The sequence below is a fragment of the Elgaria multicarinata genome, chromosome 8 (genome assembly GCF_023053635.1).
Source record: "Elgaria multicarinata webbii isolate HBS135686 ecotype San Diego chromosome 8, rElgMul1.1.pri, whole genome shotgun sequence".
NCBI lineage: Eukaryota > Metazoa > Chordata > Lepidosauria > Squamata > Anguidae > Elgaria > Elgaria multicarinata.
In genome coordinates, this window is record NC_086178.1 from 51,902,175 (window position 1) to 51,922,845 (window position 20,671).

Below are 20,671 nucleotides of genomic sequence, written 5' to 3' on the forward strand. Positions count from 1 at the left end.
TACTGACTAGTTCGTGAAGAACTTTGTGTTCTTCCAGACTGATATTACCATAAAACCTGTAATCAGGCAGAGTGGGGTAACATCATAAGCTTGGTTAAGTATAAACAATAGTGTTATATAAATGTTTGTATAATAAAATATGCATGTTTAGAACTGAGGATTTCTTTCTTTCTTTCTTTCTTTCTTTCTTTCTTTCTTTCTTTCTTTCTTTAATAAGACACCTATAAAATGGGTTCTCTAGTTACAAGATTAAAAATATTAAAAGTAACGAACATAAAGATCTAAAAAAAACCCAGTAAAACCAACACCATAAAAATACAAGAGCATATACAAAAGCCAGTAAGATAATAAACACAGAATCAACCTGATAGAATAAAGTAAAAAATAAAATAAAGGGCTAAAACAAGCCCAAAACTAAAACAGGAGTTAAAACCATCAACATGTAACGGGGATTAAAATAGCAAAAATGAAAATGCCTGGAAAAACAAAACAAGTCTTGACCTCGTGATAGAAAGAAAACAAATGTTGGTACCAGGTGAATTTTCCTGGGGAGAACATTCCATAAGAATCATAACTCGGTGGGGACACCATCGAAAAGGTCCTCTTCTCTAGGAGCCACCCCGTTATCTTCAGAACGAGGGGGCATTTAAGAAGGGCCTCCACAGATTATCTTAAGGCACAGGAAGGCACATATGGGAATAGCTGTTCCATCAGATACTGACGTTGCAAGCCATGAAGAGCTTTATAGATCAAAAGCAGCACTCTGAATTGGGCTTGGAAATGAACTGCAATTTCAGAAGCCGTTAGAAGCAGGGACCAGAACAAGTGACATGTTTTCTGAAATCTCTTTTTTATGTCAATAGTAATACCATGTAATACTTCTAATACCAATTAATACAAACCATCCAAAGATTGCCTTGTAACATTTGGCTGGTTTTCCTATCTAGTTATCTCCTTTATTATATTTTATTAGAACACTGTAACATGTTGTCCAGCACTTTACTATACGTATCTGGTAAAGCTTGATGTGTACATTTAATACCAAATAAGGTAATCCTTTTGGTGAATCTACATTTCATACAAACATTTTGACTGGAATAGTATTATTCATTTTAAAGTTTCCTCACCATAGTTTAAATTAACTTCATATACCACTAGAATCAGAATTAATCTATGCAAATAGGTGTCAGGAGTGGGGAAGGGAGGGCAGAGAAAAGGGGCCCCACCCACCACCCACAATTTTTCACTTGGAAGGAAAGAACTGTGCAATCTGTTCCAAGCCTCTTTCGAGTCCCCTCACCCAGAGGCTCCGTTGAATTCAGGCAGGAATGGTACCTGGGGAAGCTAGCACCAGGTAATGCCATATCGATTTCATAAATTTAATAAATGCGACAAGTACCTTCTTCGCCTTGGACAGGTTCTTCCAGCAGCAATTCTGTCATGCATTCCCAGTCTTTTAACAATTCTTGAGAGCTTTCCCATAAACTGTCCACCAAGTAAGCTGCATGTTCATGCAACTAGAAATAACACAGAATCGCTTAATAGAAGGATTTCACAGACATTACTTGTAGGCATACTACTATTTAATATTTGCCATTAATATGTAAGAATATATGTGACGCAATGATTAATGAATAAGGACAGCCCAGTTCTATTCCCTATTGCAGTTTTTTGTGACACAAGTAGAAGCCTGCATTACAATGGCTGCAGCCTTACAAAGGACACCACAAACAGGGCAGTGCTGAACAGCTCTTACTGCTACCTGAAAGATAAAAAACTTGTGTTTTTTCCATCTTTCCTGGCTTTTACAAAGTTGCCTGCAGCCCTTATGCTAGTTGCTTTACAGGGTTGCTTTAAAGGGTTTGTTTTATTTTTAAGAACTTTGCAGGATGGTGGAAGAGTGCTGCATGCATGTATCTATGAATGCACAGGCTTCAAAGTTGCCTGACTTGTTTTGTGTGCGCACAAGCGCTCATGATGGTTCCTTTGTTCAACATCTCATTCAAAACTTGTGTAAAATGCCGAGACAAGCTCTTGTACGCGGGCTGCACTATTGCTTATTGTGCATGCTTCTTTCAGAGCTCATGGGTGAACAACTGCAGCTCTCATATTCAGTGATGTATATACAGTTTGCTCTTTTCCTCTCTTGTTCTCTGGGTAAGTTTGAGTATTTGCAGACTGATATCACAATTCCTGTGTACTGCTTGCCTCGGTTTTCAGGCAAAAGTATAGTACTCCAGTGTAATGTATGTGGTGTTCCATTGTACCTATTGCCTCGACCCTTAGGGAGTCATTTTAACTAACTGTAATTATGAGACATGTTTGTACTACATTTGTACAGACCATTTGACAGTTTTATTACAGAGCTGGAATCCCATCCCAAGACAACTCTTAAAATATTTGTATGCGTTTACTAAACACGTTACGAACCAAGACTGTGAGCCATTAGGACAATTTGTCCTCAGGCAGCTTAATCTTACCACTTTAAATACAAAGAGTATGTTCCCCCCACCACAAAATTATGTAGATTCAACAGTTACCTAAAACATTCATTAGAATCTGCAGTCAATTAAGCAAGCATTTAATTTAATGTAATTACGATGACACAATTTGCCATATTGCAGTACAGTAAAGGGGACTACAAGGTACTGAAATAGTATTTTCAGTTTCAAAGTCTTTTTTAAAAATTAATAGACCAAAAATAGCCATGTCTGTTCATGAGAACAAAATTCAGGGATTGTAAAAAATAACCTTTCTTAGAACAAATATAAAATTCATAATGCAGTGAGCAAGAATTCTGCTGGCTGGATGATTAAAAAATTAAAGGAGAAAAAAAACATTTTAGTGAGGAAATTGCAGGTTCCAATCAGTGCAAAATAAATTTGGCTATTTGTTTTTATAATTCTAAAGGGAGCCTGTTTCTTCTATTTCTTATTTGTCCCAGCATGCTCCTAACTGAAGTACTTTTACTTAAAAGCACTGAGTTCTAATCTACAAAATCTAATTTATGGAGTGCTCTTGGTATCTTTTACAATAGGGTTGTACACATATGAATAATTTGGAATATTTGAATGCTGACAGATACCACTGCTATGCTCACTCAATATTTTGTCTTCTCCATCCTATTGCATTCAGTACTGCACATCCAAATTTGCACATCTGGGTTGGGCTAGCTAATTTCAACATGCCCTGCATAAGAAATCTCAGTCATGCAAAATTCAACATAACGTTTACGTAGCACTTAAGTTTTGTTGAACATGTGCTGCTCTAAGAGCTGTAGTGTCTTGTCAAAAACAACTTTACATTCCCAATATGTTCTGGTCAGAGACAATGTCTTCATCTGTGATTTTTGAAGCCTTGGTATCTTGCAGCATTTTATAATGAAACGAAATTAGTAGGTGACTTAAAACTTTGCTTGGGGCTCATGAAAATTCTGTATGTAATTTAATTCTATTGGCAACAGACCTCAAGATTTTTAGAATTTTGCATAACATTTGCAACATACCCTACAGTTGAAACTAAATAAGCAAATGGATCAGAATACTTTTTGGAGTTAGTAACAAGAGCATAAGACATAATTTGAACAGAAAGAGGTTGCTAAAATTGAATACTTTGTGTAAAAACTTATGAAGCATAGTTTTACCTCACTTTCAAGAAAGAAAAGAACCAGCATCCTAATAAGGTTCCCATTTGGACTGTTCCGTCCTCTCCTCTTGGCTAGTGCTTCTTCTGCCTGTGGGTCATGTCGGCTAAACAGTCTAAAAACAAAACACAGTGCCTTTTATGTTAGCAAGTGTTCTGGCTCAGCCTTATATGCACTTTTAAAATACTTCCACACTGACCAAGTCCAATCAAACAAATGGATGATGGAAGTACCACCCGAACCAGAGCTTTCATGTATCTGTATAGAATTTTAGTTTGTGGAAGACTATATATGGTGGAGAAACGTATAAGGCTGGGGTTGCTAATTCCCCATAAAGAAATCCTCACAAAAAGTGACTCAGAGAGGGGCAGTGAAGGAGAGCAACAGGAGAGAGAGGTCAGTTGTAGCAACACTACATTCATAGCGATCAAGTGGGAGGGGGTTATGAACAATTTAAAGACATCTTGTATAAAGAAAAGGAATTAAGAGGTTGGTGGTAGGTCAAGATGGCAGGGAAGAATATTAAGAGGCATTGGTGTTTCAGACTGAATATGTAAGATACAGTTTTCAAAAGCCACTGACAATGGCTCAGTTCAGACAACACGTTAGTCAACGCAGTGTGAAAACTCCACTTAACGGTTGAGTTTTTAGGGGGTACTCCCTACACAACATGTTCTAACTCCACCGTTGTGTGACTGTGGGCTACCGTGGAGTTGAGTAAAATCCATCGAGATGTTTGATTGATAGTTCCTCCTCCCTCTCTCCTCCCCTGGTCCTCCCAATGGTATCCCATCAGCCATTGATGAAAAAAAACCAATCCCGGCAGCTCTCCCAGACCAGCACTCACTCCTTTTGCTGCTCTTGCCAGGGAATTATGTAGCCAGTGGGAAAAGTCAACTCAATGCAACAGAAAACTCTACAGAGCCTGCCACACAACGCTTGTACAGGAACTCTCCTCTGCACAGCATGGATATTCTGCATAGAGTGATTTTTTAAAAAAAAAACTCCACCGTGACATGGAGTTTTCCTGCCAGACAACACGTTTCTCAATGGTGGTGTAAAAACTCCACCGTGGAGTTCTAAAACAACTGTTGAGAAATGTGTTGTCTGAACTGAGCCAGTGTCTTTGCTCCTTCAAAATAAAAGGGAAGGAAAACTTGCAGGGGCTTAAGCATCCATTGTTGTAGGGCTCTCAAGGTTATGAGCACTAAAGATTAAAAAATACTTTTAATTCCATTTGGACAGAGTACGCATTTTTTAGCAAACTGCTATTACATTAAAAGGTAATTAATGTTTTGTTAAATAATGGCGAATTATAGGAATATTTTATTTTTTATATACATCTATTATGCAGATTTCTTTATAGCAATTCTCATTTACTGTTATAAGCACTGTAAAGCAGGCCATAAATATATCAATTTTACAGATAATGGAAGCTAAGAGATCTGTTATACTAAAGAGTATACATCTGAAAACACCTGCAATGTGTATAGAAGTCATATTCTGTTAATTCACAAGCAAATGATAGTAGAGGAAGAATGTGGAATGATAAATGGCTACACATCCTGAGATGCTTAGCTGAACTGGGATCAGAATTCTTGATAGTGCTTCACATGGTATGTGACAGATGTGTTAAGAGCATGTTTCCCTGTGCTCATTTAATGAAGACCACAACATCTGAAAGGAAGGTGCAAGTCTAAGTATTGCATCAGGGAGTTGGGCACACAAGGAGCTCATTCAAAACACTACATAAATTTGAAGCAACTCAAATCTGTCTTCATATCTGTCACATCTCCAAATTAACTGCTTTCATATGTCCATCTAAGAATACTGGACTAATGCAGTTATGGAGCTATATTATTTGTTTTAGACATTTTTGGCCACTTTTTGGTTAATTGTGGCTTACAAAAAAAGAAATTTTAAAAATCACCTAAAGAGAAGCAGCATCAAAACAATGAATAAGTAAGATCTTAAAATATGCTGCTTTAGCTATTAGAACATAATGGTCATCCTCTAGCTCTTCCTCAATATTTTGTCATTATTATTTTTTTAAGGCAGAGGCTTACTTTTTGTGAAGGAACTCCCCTGCTGCTACTGCAACAGGCCGATGTGCAGAATACACCAAATGATAAACATTCTCGCAGTCTTCATTGGACAACGCTTCTTCACTTCCACTGAAAAAGTCAGAATGTATCATTTGAATAAAAGCACTCAGCTTCACATTTACCATCTCACCTGAGTTACCTTTAAAACAAACAACATACTCAAACTTAACTAAGCCTCATCCAAAATTCATTGACTCCAACCAAGGTCATTACATGAACATCAGGTGCTGAAATATGCCATGCAATTGTAACACCAAAAATATATATTCTAAGCGATATGACTATTTTGTAGGATACAGCAGGGTATTTATCTCCATGGAAAGCCAGGTATATTGGATTGGGTCAAAAAGCTTCCCTTCTGTTCATGGAAGTTCTTTTAATGGAAAGTAGAGGCTTCCACTAACAGAAAGAAAGGGAAGTGGATTTTCGCCAATTCCTCCTCCTCAATGCAGCTCCCCATGCCAAATCCCTTGATGTTCTGGAGGGTCCTCCAACCCTTTGAAGCAGATCTTTTTGGGCTGCAGTGGGAGTCCCCGATGGCTTCTGTTAGCAGGCAGATTCATTTCCATGAATGGAAGTCTGCTCACACAAACTCTGGATCCAACCTATTGCCCAATGCTCTTTTACAGAATGAGCCAGTGCTTGCATTCCTAAGTAAATATGGTTCTAAAGAACAAAGCATTCCTTGTACCCACAGCGAAGTGGAAATTAACTGGAAGTAGCCATTAAACGCATAAGGTGAATATCTTGCTATTACTGATCACAGAGACATTAGAAAGCTGATTCACACATAATCAAGTGACATAAATGTAAAATGATGTCTTGTGACTAAATGCATGAATGTTTCCTATTTAAAAGTATTTCATTTGAGAGGATATAAAACCTCTGTCTGTGGTGACTCTTACCAATGTAAAACATCCCTTAAAATTATCTAGTGATGAGCATCCATGTATGAACAGGGCCTAGGATGGAGTCTGAGGTACGTTCTTCTAATGCCAAGCCTCAATAAAGAAGGAGAAAATTGTATGTATTGATGTACAGAAATCATAGCAATTACGCTTATTATGGTCCCTTGGTCCCTGAGTAAGTAATTTTATCTTAACACTTTTCTTTAATTGACAAACATAGTATGGAAAACTGGTGGTACTCTTATTAGAATCATTTTCATTTGCATAATTCCAATTCACAAACACTAGAAGGTACTATCTCTAACTGTTTTGATTTTAACATATACATTCAGGTTCTTGTGAACTCCACATAAACAGTACCAGATGATTTTTTTCTCAGCTTTATAGCAGTAGCCCATTTCCCCACTTTACACACTGCATAATAGATTCCCAGGTGTACTCTGGAATGGGAAACACAGCCACTTTATTAACTGCTTCCTAAACTTCAATAAACTTGTACAAGTACACTTTCGGAAAAGGCCTAAAAGCACGCCATAATGTTGGTGCTATGAGTTTCCATTCTTCAGTTTTCCTTCTTTGCTAGAAGCTGTGGACTATAGTCCAGTGTAGACGTAACATGTCCAATCTGCTAGCTACAGGTAGGAAAAGGGCAGGAGAGAAGAAGGCAGGGAACGCACAAATTCCTTCCTCCCTTCCATGGTTTACTTTAACCATGATGTAAGAGCAGATCAGCAACTTATTTGTAAGATTTGTATTCTGTCCTTCAAAACATTTTCCTGAGTGGATAACTTAACATAATAAAAACAATTATATAATAATAAAATGGAGATACAATCTTAGAAACTGAAACAGCAATAAAAGATACTAAAATCAATAAAAGTACCAATTGAAGTGTCTGGGAAAATAGAAGTCTTCGCATGGTGTCAAAATTACAAAAAAGCGGTGCCAGGCAAGCCTTTCGGTGGAAAGCATTCGTATCTGGGGCATTGGTGCTATCCCACATTGAACACAAACCAGGATTACTCTCATACGTAGTCTGAAACAGGTTTTATGTTCTGGTTTCAAGACCAATCCTGGTTAATGCTGAGGTTGACATAATGCTACACCACAGTTAAAGCAAATTGTGGAAAGAACAGTGAAACCACACAGGAGAGAGAGAAGGTAGATGGTAAGGTGTGTATGAGCTTGCAATACCTACCCCATTTCCTATTCAAAATGTATTATGTTTTTATGTTGCTCGTTGCCTTGAATATCTTTGGGCAGTGATAGCCAAAATGGTATATTATCAAATATGAATAAATAAAATTTGAGAACTAGTGTAACACAAAGGTAGCTATAGAAGAGCATCAGAATGTGAATTAGGCAATGAGCCAATGGAAATTGTACTACCTTAAAATATACTCACTGAAGTATTAGTGTGACTAATCGAATGGCTTCTACAGCAACATCATATTCCTTATCAAGTGTCATTGATACAATGCGATCCTGAAAAGACAGAATATACATATTTCCAGAAGGAACAAAAGAAGTAATGGAATACTTAGTCTGAGAAGTCATTCCTTTTATTACACATGATACACGCATCTCAAGCAGGCTCATTCCCATAATGCGAAATGAAGGCTTAGCACTATGTCAAACCTGGCCACGGTGGATTCACAAACTTCCCTTTCTCTAGTTTTATTCACAAACTTCCCTTTCTCTAGTTTTTGGTTGGTTCTAACTAGTTAGTCAAGGCATGTGAATCAAGCAAACTAAGAACAAATGAGGAAATCCAAAAATGAAAAACAGACACAGAAGGAAAGAGAAAATTCTCAAGTCTGCAGCCTGATTCCAACCCTCCAAACCATGGTTTGGAGAAGCAGAATGCAATATCCAAATTGAATAAATAAAAGTGAATTGTTATGTCATGGTGATGCCATGTGAACATCATTCTGCCTCAGTCTATTCACATAGACTCACTGGCTGCATTCAGACATCACAGTAAGTCATGGCTCAACCAAATGGGAACTAGCCTATTTTACTCTCTGGACTTGAGTGCTCCTCCCCCCCTCTCCTCCAGCCTGGGCATGAAGAGATCAAAAGTTTTCACTTCTGTTTTGACTAACCTTAGCTTAGTGTGCCGTTCAAACCCTAAACTGTGGTTAGGCATACCTACGTTTTGTTGAAATAAGCCAGTTTCATAAATCAGTTTGAAGTTGGCTTGTTTCAAACCATATTTAACATTGTCAAAGTTTGTCATGTTCAGATGACACGAAAAACCAGTTAATGAAAAAAAAAACATGGAGTAGAGGAGGAAGGGAAGATCATGCGAGCACAGAGGAGAGGATAGATCATTAAAGCACAGGGGGAGGTTAGGCTTATTCCTATCATTATAAACCATTGTTTCTGCTAATGATATTAAATCCAGATTGCTAATATAAAATAAGAGGTCCCTTTAACATTATCCAAGCCATGTGGGAGTTGCTTTTATATGAGTGGCTCATAGCAACTAGGGGTTATATGTATCGCCTGTGGGATTTTTTTCTTTATTATTTCTTTACATTTAAAACCTTAATCTACCTGTAATACAGAGCAGCCATTCACTGAGTAAGATGAAGAAATATTGGTCTAGAGGAAGTGGGAGGTGCCCTGTAGTCTAAACCCAGCGAAGTATTTTCTCCAGTAAAGAGTCTCATCTTCTAGTGGATGGAGAGGAGAGCAGCCGTGTTCTGGACCACTAGATTGTGACAAGTATGGAGATCAGTGGGATACTACATACGGGGTGCGCTACTGCACAGGTTGTGATTGCGGAATTAGCAGAATTCTGTGAGGGGGTACTCATAGTGGTTCAGTGCACAGTCAACCCCTGCACATGTGGTTGGGTCATTTAAATGTTATGTTCAGCTACGTAGGAGGCATTTATGAAAAGAGATATTCTCATGAGACAAGGCTCCTATTTAAAGGGCTCCAACTTCTACCTTAAGCAGGAGATTGTTTAGAAAGGACAACCCTCTATGTATCTTAAGATGAAGTCATTATGAGTAAAATCCAATGTAAGTCCTACTTAGAGTAGACTTATTAGAATAAATGGGACTAAATTAAGTCCCATTCACTTTAATGGGTCTACTCTAAGTAGGATGTATGTTGGATTTTACTCTATGAGTCCACTGAAGTATGTATCCTCTAGGCTTTAAAACACACACAGCCTTTAGTTTAAGGAAGCAAGATTTTATTTCAATAGGAGTGGAGCTGTGAAGGAGTCAAAATTTTATTCAGAAAAAATGGTATTGGGAGAACAGTAAGTTTCCATTCAGGTAGGATGTAGATTATAAGCACTGTTGCTGGGACTACAGGTATTGGGTGGGTGTGGGTGTGATACAAGGATAGTTTTGCATACTATAGGCAATTTCCTTTTATGACAGGACACTAAATACACACACACACTTGAAGGATATTTATATAGTTTAGTTTATAGTACAAAGAGGTTGTCTTCATAGGCTCTAGAAATTCATTCTATCAAAAGCAATTGATCAAAGAGATCAAGTATCATGCCTGTCCCAAAGCAAACTATGCCACATAGGTTTCATATAAAGGACAATTGTCTTTTAATGTTCAAAACATATCCATCTCAACAATCATATGTATCCTATAAAATATTTAAACATCACAACACATTTTGTGTTAATGTTAATAAACATAACTTAAAACATGGTTAGCTTTAATGCAGTCTTTAAAATCCTACACTTACCTTAAATCTATTCGTAAATAGCTCCAATTTGGGGAACAACTCTCTGTTGGTATACAAACTCTGCAAAGCTTTCAGACACTTCAATCTCACTTCACCTTGCTAAATAAAAACATACTAGAATTTACTGAAAGTAATAAGATGTACAGGTAAAGCAGGTACTAGAGTTTTAACAATTCCTATCATGTGATATTTTATCACATATTTTATCAAATCATAATATTTTTCATAATTAACTGATTTTCCAGTAAGTGCTTAGGGTGACTTACAAAACTAAAATTACATCTAGCCGTTAAAATACAGATTTCCTTATATACAAGCAGTTTTCTTTCCAGAAATGTTGGATTAACACAAGATAAAGCTCATGCTTTTGAAAACATTGTTTGGTTTTATGACTGTAAACTGCCCTGAGGGCATTTGCCACTTAGGCAATATAAAAATCTAGTAAATAATTAAGAAAGTAAATGCTCCCTGAGAATTTTTTACTAAAGGGCCATGTGTAGTTCCCTAAAATAATAAATATAAAAAAGAAATCCAGCAATGTGTTGCGGAAGTACAATTACCTAATTTTAAGAGTTTGTGTATCCCTAGACTTGCTATACTGAATGACTGCTTCCCCCTCAAGCAGCACTATTGGCATCGTTACTGGTATAAGGTTGGATCCAGACTAACTCATACTTAGAGTAGACACACTGAAATCAATGGGAAAAAATAGTTATAATTAACTCTACTCTGATTATGAAAGTCTGGATCCAACCCACAGATTACTTCTTGAAGTGCCAAATTTTCTAACTACAACAAGATATAAAAATCAGGAAAAATTGTTATGAAATGTTAGCTTTGAATATTGAAATAAAACCTCTTAAGAACAGTATTCAACTTTTTGATTATGGCTGGAATTCAGAGAAATGCCTGGTGCACTGAGAAACAGATTATTTTGAATGAATGGAAGGGAAAATAGAATTGATCTGTATGGCAGCTAGGTCATAGCTGCCATACAGATATACCACACAGGCATCCTTTTATTGTTTTCAGATTAAAAGGAATCAATAGGGGGCCTATGCAAGGTCCCCACCATGAACTCCACTTCTTCCAAGAGGAAGGGCTGAGCCCTGCAGAGAAGGTGGAGTGATTCATGGACTGGCCAATCTAGTTCCTGGTCAGGGGTTCAGGAATTCGCTCTGTAAACATGAAGTTAACCTAGTTCCTAAAACGGAGCAACGTTCTCAGAACAGGATTATTAGCGAAAAAGACAATACCATTGCCGACGAAAATACTGCATAAAGAATGAGAATTGTAAATGAGAACTGTAAAACTAAAATTTCTAGTAGCCCTGTCAATTTTTGAGATTTATTTTTGAGATTTATATCATGCCGGATATAAAGGACCATGCTACTGCATTGCTACCTACAAACAGGATGAAGACAACGTCTTCAGCTATTTCTTTGCATTATTCCACAGTTGTAAAAAAAATTCCTTTCAGGTTAGAAGAACCAGCCATTGGGGGGGGGGGGGAGAAATAGGACAAATAACCTGTAAAATAAAAGTCCTTTATGATTACTGCATGTTTTTTTGGGAGGGGGGGCGGGGGCAGGAATAATTACAAATAGAGATTCTACATAAAGCTATTTCTCCTGGTATCTCATTAAGCTTCTTTAAGGCTGACCATATAACGCTGACCACCTCCTTTTTAAGAGATGAAGAAAAAGAAATACGGGGTGAAAGAAGTTTAGGAACGTTATGAGTAAGTAAATCAACCAGAACTGATACAATTAAATATAAATTTAACTGTCAAGTTTAACATGGCTTGAACACAATATGAGGAAGCAAAACTCTCTTCTAAATCAATAATGGAGGAAAGGAAATAGAAAAATAACACTTTTGTCAGGAAATCTATTCTACAGCATGTAGCACTTACTCTGTCGTGAAGTGTCCAACCAACATATTTTAAATAACTATCATTCAGGAAGGCATCACTGTACATTTTCATCCACACTCCAATTTCTTCAATACAAACAGCTCTAATCTCAGCAATAGCATCACTGTGAAGACAGAAAGAGAAAGAGAAAGAGAGAGAGAGAGAGAGAGAGAGAGAGAGAGAATAGTTACTCTATCTGATTTGCTGTGTGTGTATAAATCTAATTCCCAACATTCTCTGCAATATTAATTTTCTATATTCTCAGCACTCTTCTCCATCCTTGCTGCCCCTTATATTTAGAATTGTTTCCCTTAAGACTTGTCTGAGGCCATCTTACTTTTCATGTTCCATTTTTGGCATAATCTGTCACCATAACCTACTATAAGTTAAGTATGTGCATCTGAAATGCATGCATATTCTTCTCCTATTTATCCTGGCTTTATTTCTCTTCCTTCCTTCTGCTGTCTCCTATTTCAAATTTAAGATTATAAACTCTCTGGTACAGGGGCCTGCCCACTTATACTCTGCACATTAATGGTGCTATATACATAATATAAATTATTATATTTTTAGTCTAACACAATTTATAGATGTCTGTACATATTTTATGAAATGAGCATATTTATAGATTAATGAGTTTTAGACTTTTTCTGAGAGCACAGTATTTTTTTTTTATCAGAAGGCCATTGTAACTGTACAATTGACTCTAAAGGAACTATGAAATTATAATAGAACTGAACTTGGCAGGGATAATTAAGGCTGTTAAAAATTGGAGGTAAATCGTATACCACATTTTGGAATTTTTCTTCCCCGTATTCATAAACGTTAAATAATCTGGTGAAAAGTTAGCTTCTTTGACAACTATCTAGATCTAAGAAACCTTCCTCCACTCCACTTACCGATATCTATGGACGAATATACCCTTGAAAATGGAATTCATCATATTTTCAATTTCATCCTGATTTTCTTGCAACTAAAATACAAAATTATATTTAAGTAGTTGTAAGATGCCTTTCTAAACAAAGTCCACCCAATTAATGTTAGTAATATTCTAGATCGACTGTATGATATGAAATATTCCTTAGATATCTATTGCTAGTATCTGAAGGGGGACTTGTCTGGTACAGTTCAGGATTTCACGGTTGCAATGACAACTATATAAGCCTGTCTCAAACTATAGCTAGCCGAATGTATATGACAAATCATGCTCTTAATTCTTTTGTCTGTCCTGGGTAGGAAGAAGATGGGGTGTGTGAGGGGGGATCCAAGGTCATTCCCTTATCATGGGCAGACCATTACCTAGTTTAGTTTAGGCTACAAACAGCCTCTATCCTTCTGCAAGGGTGGTGACCTGTTAAAATGGTCCACCCCAGGAGGCTTATGGATCTGGATGACTTCCCAAGTTCTTGGAGATCCCAAGTTCTTGATCAAAGCTCCTGTCACTATCCTAGTTGATCTCTGGAAAATGGAAATGACCCAAGCTACTGACATGATTGGTCCCAGACATCTTCTCTCATCTCATAGGGCCACTTCATCTGCTTGGTATTCTGAGGATTTGAGGATAATGAAACAAGCAGGACAACAACTGAAGCACAAAGTGGTGGAAGACTCAGAGCAAATCACACATCCCAGGCCAGAGCCCATATAAGCTGCTGCTTTATAATAGTTATGGCAGCAAAGTAACCTTATTTATCTTTTATTTATTACACAGATTTATATTGTATTTTCCAATAAAATTAATGAAGTGGTTAACATAATAATAACAACACTAAAACTATAGTTATAACTGGCTGGGTTATAACTCAGGGAAGGCTTGCTTAAAGAGGCGGATCTTAAGCAGGCACCTGAAAGTGGATGCCTCCAGATGCCTGCCTGATGTTAATAGAGAGTGCATTCCAAAGAGTGCAACACAAAATGCCCTATTACAGGAGCATGTGGCACCATCAGAAACGCTCTTTTTGAGGATCACAAAAACTAGGCAGGGACATAAGGGATGAGGCAATCCCGAAATTAACATAGTCACAAGTTCTTTAAGGCTTTGTAGGTTTAACAACAAAACCTTAAATTTGGCCTGATAGCTTACTGGCAGCTAGTGCAATTCTTTTAACAGAGATGTAGCACTTGTTGAAATGAGTTTTTAACCGGATAAAGGTGAACAAGCTAAAACTAAATCCAGACAAGAAAGAAGTGCCATTATATAGGGCTTTTCTGGTTCCTGGATTAAGTGCTCAACTATTCTGGACAGGGCTGTACTCCTCTTAAGCAACAGGTCTGCAGTTTGGGTGTACTCCTATATGTCCAGGTGACCATAGTGGCCAGGACTAATTTATTACGTTATTTATTTATTTAAAAAAATTCTGTCCCAGAAGTTCATCACCGAAGGCAATCCCTGGGCAGTGTACATAAAATTATATATTTAAAATACTAATCGTACTACTACTAATAACAACCACCATCACCACCACAACCAGAGGAATTTTTTTATGAACTCTACCATTTTCTCAGTATTTTAACACCTAATTTAACTTAAATTTAAACCTTGTTTTAATTCCGTGTTTTAACCTATATCAATTTTTGCTTTGTGATTTTATCCTTGTTGTGCTTTTTATATTGTATTTTGTATTTGTGTTTTTAGATTGTTGGTTGTTTTTATGCAATTCATGTTTTTAATTTTTGTGAACCACCCAGAGAGCTTCGGCTATTGGGCGGTATAAAAATGTAATAAATAAATAAATAAATAAACAAACTACTTTCCAGAATATATACTACACAATAAGGGGATCAGCTTTGGACTACTGATTTACCTCTTTCCGTTTCTGAAGGAGCAGCTCCAGTCTTTCATTGGCTCTTTTACCAATCATTTTGTTCCTTTCAGCTTCATACTGCCTCTGTGTATTATCCTGATGAATACTCAGGTTTAAGGCAACATTCACAAGAGCAGTCATAAGCTTCATAGCTAGGGAAAATACACAATAAGAAGTCCAAGTATTTCAGTACTTGAAAGCAAAGACTTTAGTTTCTATTGCTAAAGCAACTTAATTAAAAATAAATCAAGAATGGAATATATATGAAGATGAGCAAGCACGTACCCTTACACCATGTGTGAAGGAAAAGGATTAGAAGCTTCCACTCCTACTTCATGTCAAACCATAGTTTGTTGATGCATCTAAATGTGGCAAACTGATTAGGTTAGACCATAGTTTGTCCACAAACTAGGATTTCAAAACAGAATCTAATTATGATTTGGGATCTTGGTTTGCGGAAATCAGCTTGCCACATTTGGACACAATGGCAAATATGGCGTGCTGCCAGCCAGAAGTGGAACTTTCTAACTTCCTCCCTTTGCAAAATGAAGAAGGGAAAAATGAATGTGTGAGTGTGAGGGTTATGCCCAATTGTCCTTGTAACAAAATCATGGTCTGCTATTACATTTTAATTCAGCTTGAATCTCTTGGTAGAACTGCACTCATTAACAAAAACAGGATGCTTATCTGTAGCTGTAGTTCTTCGAGTGGTCATATGTGCACTCATACATATGAGCTCTATGCCAGTGTAGAGTCCTGTTCAGGAACCTTCTATAGCTGAGGATTTGGGGCAGGAACCCTCCCCCACCATGCATCCAGGTGCAGGTCCTTTATTTACTTCCCATAGAAACCATTCTCTTTTATAATTGAAATATAGTTTGTCATGTTGATAGTTACTTGTAATTCAATATATATAAAATTCAATTCCTAGGTTTGCTCACACTAGAATATCACATTAAGAAATGGATTTGAGGGTGAGCTTATAAAGATCCAAGTACACTCCTTTACTTTTTCCCAAATAAGTGAATGGCTGCTGTTCAGTCCCATGAAGAAATTGTTCTGAAGATGATAAAGGTTCAAAATTCTTGGGATACAAACCTAACTACAATGAAAGCTTGCATAACTTTGGAAGCTTTGTCTTTAAGATGTACCTACCAGCAAGTGTACTGGTATGCCTGAAAGCTCGGACCTGCGAATCTGACAAGCCAGTCAGAAGTGAGATCACTGTATCCATCATATATTCATCATAAATGATGCTGTATTGACACTGTCGTATTAGAACTCCTATGAATTCACAAAAATTTGATCGAAATTTTTTCCACTGTGGGCCAGGCATAGTAAGTGGATAATCACCACTGTCCTGAGGGAACACAAAATACACATAGTACATTAAACATACGTTCAGCTTTCAGTCATGTTGTTTTTAACCTAAAATATGGTGTTTTATTACGAAGTACAACTTAAATTCCATCTGAATAATCTAAATGACCTATAGAATTAGTGGTTTCAACCAAGGGTGCTTTGATTCCAATCCTGATACGTGTGTGTGTGTGTCTGTCTGTATAAACACACACACACACACTTTAAAATGTTCAGTTCTGCTGGACTGTGCCACTGCTTTGCATCTGGATAGCTGCTGCTCACATCTCTGAACACTCCACTCTTTCTTACCTAAATGCATATGTGACTAATTTATTTAGTGTAATTCCTTAAATAAGCAGAGCATTCATCATCAGAATAAAGCTCTCTGTTCAATAACTCCTTGCACACTTGCTTCAAATTCAAAACATTTCTAAATCTTTAATACTATACCTCATCAAATTCTTCAGTCATTTTCCTGATAATTTCTGCATTTTGCATGTTCCTGAACATTTCAATCCGCACAGTGCCTGTAATAAAATGAGTAAGCATAATATTTTTTTTACTGCATTTAAAGATTTTGCTTTAACACGTATCTTGAAAATTCTGAACCACACATTAAAGAACATGATGGTGAACAAGGAAGCCCATCAGATTTCATCCTGTGCTTATGCTCAGTGGTCAACAATAAAACTTGGCATTACTGATGAGTATTCCAGAACAGATGGGTGGAAACTTCTACCAAGTGAACAGTAAGGGATGACCTTCTGTCTATTTCTCAGGAATATCACTCTTAGATCTGCACACATCTCATGAACTAGGGGAGGACAGATTATCAGTCTGTCTTTTACATAGTCAAACTCACAAAATAAAGTTTTGTTTCTGTTCCCCTTGTCTAGGCAGATTATCCTTCCTTGGATAGGTGGGTTTGTAATAGAAGGGGAAAGTCCTGAACCCTAAGAAAGGAGCATTAGCTTATAAATAACGTATGAATCTGACTGATATTTTTAAAATTCCTGTCTAGAATGTACACACACCACTTTGCATCTGCAGACAGAGTATCCAAATCTGAACACCTCTTCACTGATATTTCTGACCTGGTTCATGCTCAACACCAATTCATGGAATGGTTAACCCATGAATCAGTAGGCCACACAGGAACAAGTAAACGTGCTGCTTCCTGAACACTCGCTGCTTCCACTTTGCATCCACTTTCAGCATCCCATGGCTTGATGTTGGGTTAAAACTCTGGGTTCACGTGTTGCATCAACCATTCAGGAACACAGCATTCCTGGGTTGTTGCTGAAAGCGGATGCAAAGCGAAACACATCCCTGACAACCTGTGGTTTAAACAACCTATGAGTTGTCCTTAAATGTGAACCGAGCCACTACGTACCCAGAAACAAACCTAGTACATTAAATAACCTCAGAGAGACTGAAAAACAGAATCTTAGGAAGTTCTCTTAGCACTACCACATTAAGGCACCAGGGATGGAAGCAGTGGGAGATGCATTCAAGGAACTGCCCCTCCACCCATGCTCTTAACCCTTTAAACTGAATGTGAAAAGTCAAGAAGTATGCCAGACAATGGAAGACGCTCTTGAATAATCTTAGTGACTTTTGAGCCTAGTTACATAACCATGTACTTGTGTAGGAAAATATAAACAAGTGTTGTTCCAATACAAATTTATCTAAGGCAATTTTATCAAAAAATCACTTATTTAGCGTCTCAAAAGAGGAGTTCTACAGTCAGGAAAGAGGGAAACAAGATGTCCTAAGTTAACTTCCATAACTTAGGAAATGGCTATTTAACAATAGTTTTGTAGGCCTTTCCTCCCCTCTTTCTTACTCCACACCTCAAAACCTGAGGAACACGTCTGTGATCTGAAAGGTTACAATCAGCATTTAAATGTACTAGGCAGGTCAAACAGACTTATTTCACCAATCCAAGTGAGTAAGGTCTGGGTCACACAACACATTTTGCTCCTGCAAGCAGTCCCAACCTTCCCCAGTGGGTGTTTTCACAAACATCTATGAAATGCATTAACAAGGCAAACCCAAATATGGCTGGCAGCATTGCCCAAGACAGGTTAGTTAAAGGACATGTAGAGGCAGACTGAGAGTATTACTTCGGCACAGAAAAGGGCAAACAAGAGCAAAATGACTATTTATACATGCTGAAGTCCAGCTTTCTTGATAGGCTTTCTCTTTTTTTGCTAGCTCAGACCTTGATTTCAAAACCATGCAGACTTGTCTATTCAGATCTTCCACATTTTTTATTTCAGTGCCATAACACTGAGCTCACTATCAATTTGGTAAGACTTCAGGCTGTGCTGCTGAACACTACAAACACTCCACACCCTATCAGAGCTTATTTCTGCTAATATTTCTCTAAGCCTTTCATCAAGCGAATTTATTGGCGTCTCAGGTCTGCCGAGTCCTCCAATTTCATATTCTCCTCTGACTAGGTGATGACTCTATTTATAGCCTGGCAATCTGCCAGCACTCTACATTTACCCAGTAGAGGACAGTAGGCTTAGAATCAAAACTGCTATTCATAAACATTAGTTATCTTACTACACATGGAACTATGAAGGATAAACGTGAAGGGGAAAAACTAGTAGCAGTTTAATTGCAACAGTGAATGTAACATTAGTCCTGCGAAGACCACATCTTGTTATAATTTTCGAGATATGGATTAACATCCACAAGTCATTCCTACTTCTGATACTCTATTAAAACATACTGGTCCTGTACCAGTCAAAAAGCTATACAGTATGGGCTGTGCACAAACAGCTAGATGCTTTTGCTTATGTAGACAATCCAACAACTCATCTGAACAGACAACTCACATTTTAAACTACCTTGTGTTTAACAGTGCATTTTCTGGTTTGACAAGAGTCTACTCAAGTTCAAGTGGAAAGAAAAGAGTCAGTTATGTGCGGAGAACTCTGCACTGCAACAATTATTGGAATGACAATACACACAACTAAAGATTATCACACATTTTAGAGACCTCTTCTCTGAGCCTTTTGTATTTATAGCATTCTCAAAAGGCAGTAAGAAATTTACATACACCAGATACAAAAGTATACAGTTATTCTCACAGTACTTACACTGGATACCCTTCCATATAATTGTGTTTGGAATGCAATCAGGTGATAGCAACAATTTTCTTCTCTTTATATGATCAAATATTAGATTTATCTGGTTTCAGATGATCTCTCACATCTTATTCTACTGGGATTTCCTATTTAAGGTTTTTTAAAGATACCATATTTGCAGAAATAATTGAATTTGGGGTAAAATGCAAACTTGTAATGGCTTTTCTCTGAACATGGGTTCAGTTGTATTAAACTGGCTATTGCTGGGTTCAGACAACATGATAACCAATGGTGATTTAAATAGTCAACGGTTAGTTATTTAACCCACCTTGGGTTATCGTGTTGTGTGGCGGGAGTTATAACCAATGGCTGGTCATTTGGCTGAAATAACCAACGCTATTTGAACCACCATTGGTTATCGTGTTATGTGGAGGGCACCGTTATTTCCTCGGCCACCGTTGGTTATTTCGTCAGCCGCAGAGTCACAAGGCAAGAGAGGTCAAAGCAGTGGCTGCTGCTCTAGTCTAGCCTGCAGGATAGATTTTCAATAGCAATGGCTGATGGGATACTAGTGGGAGGACTGAGGGGGGAGAGTGTGTGGGGGATGAGTGACTCAACTCAGCATGGACAAATAGTCAACTCAACGCTGATCCTAATCCACACTACAATTGATTATTATCATGTTGTGTGGGGTGTACCCCCTAGATAAACAACTGTTGAGTTGTTACCCACTCTTGACTATCGTGTTGTCTAAATGCAGCCTATGAGTAAATGTTTAACACTTATGAGGTCAAGTTGTTCTTTGTCTATTATTTTCCTGTTTCTAAGACAGTATTGGTATTGATTTATTATTTAATATTGCAGAACTATTCATGAGAATCACTAGATCTAGTTGAAACAGAATCCATTCTACTTTGCTTTTAAAGAATACTGTGACAATTATTGGTGGTTAATTACTAGAAACAAGACTTGCTACCAGTAACAGAAATGTGAAATCACAAAACATGGAGCATAATACTAATGAACCAATTGACTTGCTTTCAGCAGAAAAGAAAAAAAGAATTAGTTCAAGCGTAATCTTGCAGAAACAGTCGAGTCCCTTTATC

At 37.4% G+C, this 20,671-nt stretch overlaps 1 protein-coding gene across 2 annotated transcripts in view; it reads right to left on the reverse strand.

Moving 5' to 3' along the window:
- STAG1 (STAG1 cohesin complex component) overlaps window positions 1-20,671 on the reverse strand; it is a 135,403-nt gene that overhangs the window by 21,382 nt on the left and 93,350 nt on the right. For both annotated transcript variants that reach the window (XM_063132354.1, XM_063132355.1), the window contains exons 6-15: window positions 16,915-16,991; window positions 16,258-16,462; window positions 15,103-15,254; window positions 13,198-13,271; window positions 12,299-12,422; window positions 10,384-10,482; window positions 8,062-8,141; window positions 5,710-5,817; window positions 3,644-3,758; window positions 1,400-1,517 (exon numbers count right to left, since the gene is read on the reverse strand). In XM_063132354.1, the coding sequence (XP_062988424.1) occupies window positions 1,400-1,517; window positions 3,644-3,758; window positions 5,710-5,817; window positions 8,062-8,141; window positions 10,384-10,482; window positions 12,299-12,422; window positions 13,198-13,271; window positions 15,103-15,254; window positions 16,258-16,462; window positions 16,915-16,991 (1,152 nt within the window). The remainder of the gene's footprint in view (window positions 1-1,399; window positions 1,518-3,643; window positions 3,759-5,709; window positions 5,818-8,061; window positions 8,142-10,383; window positions 10,483-12,298; window positions 12,423-13,197; window positions 13,272-15,102; window positions 15,255-16,257; window positions 16,463-16,914; window positions 16,992-20,671) is intronic.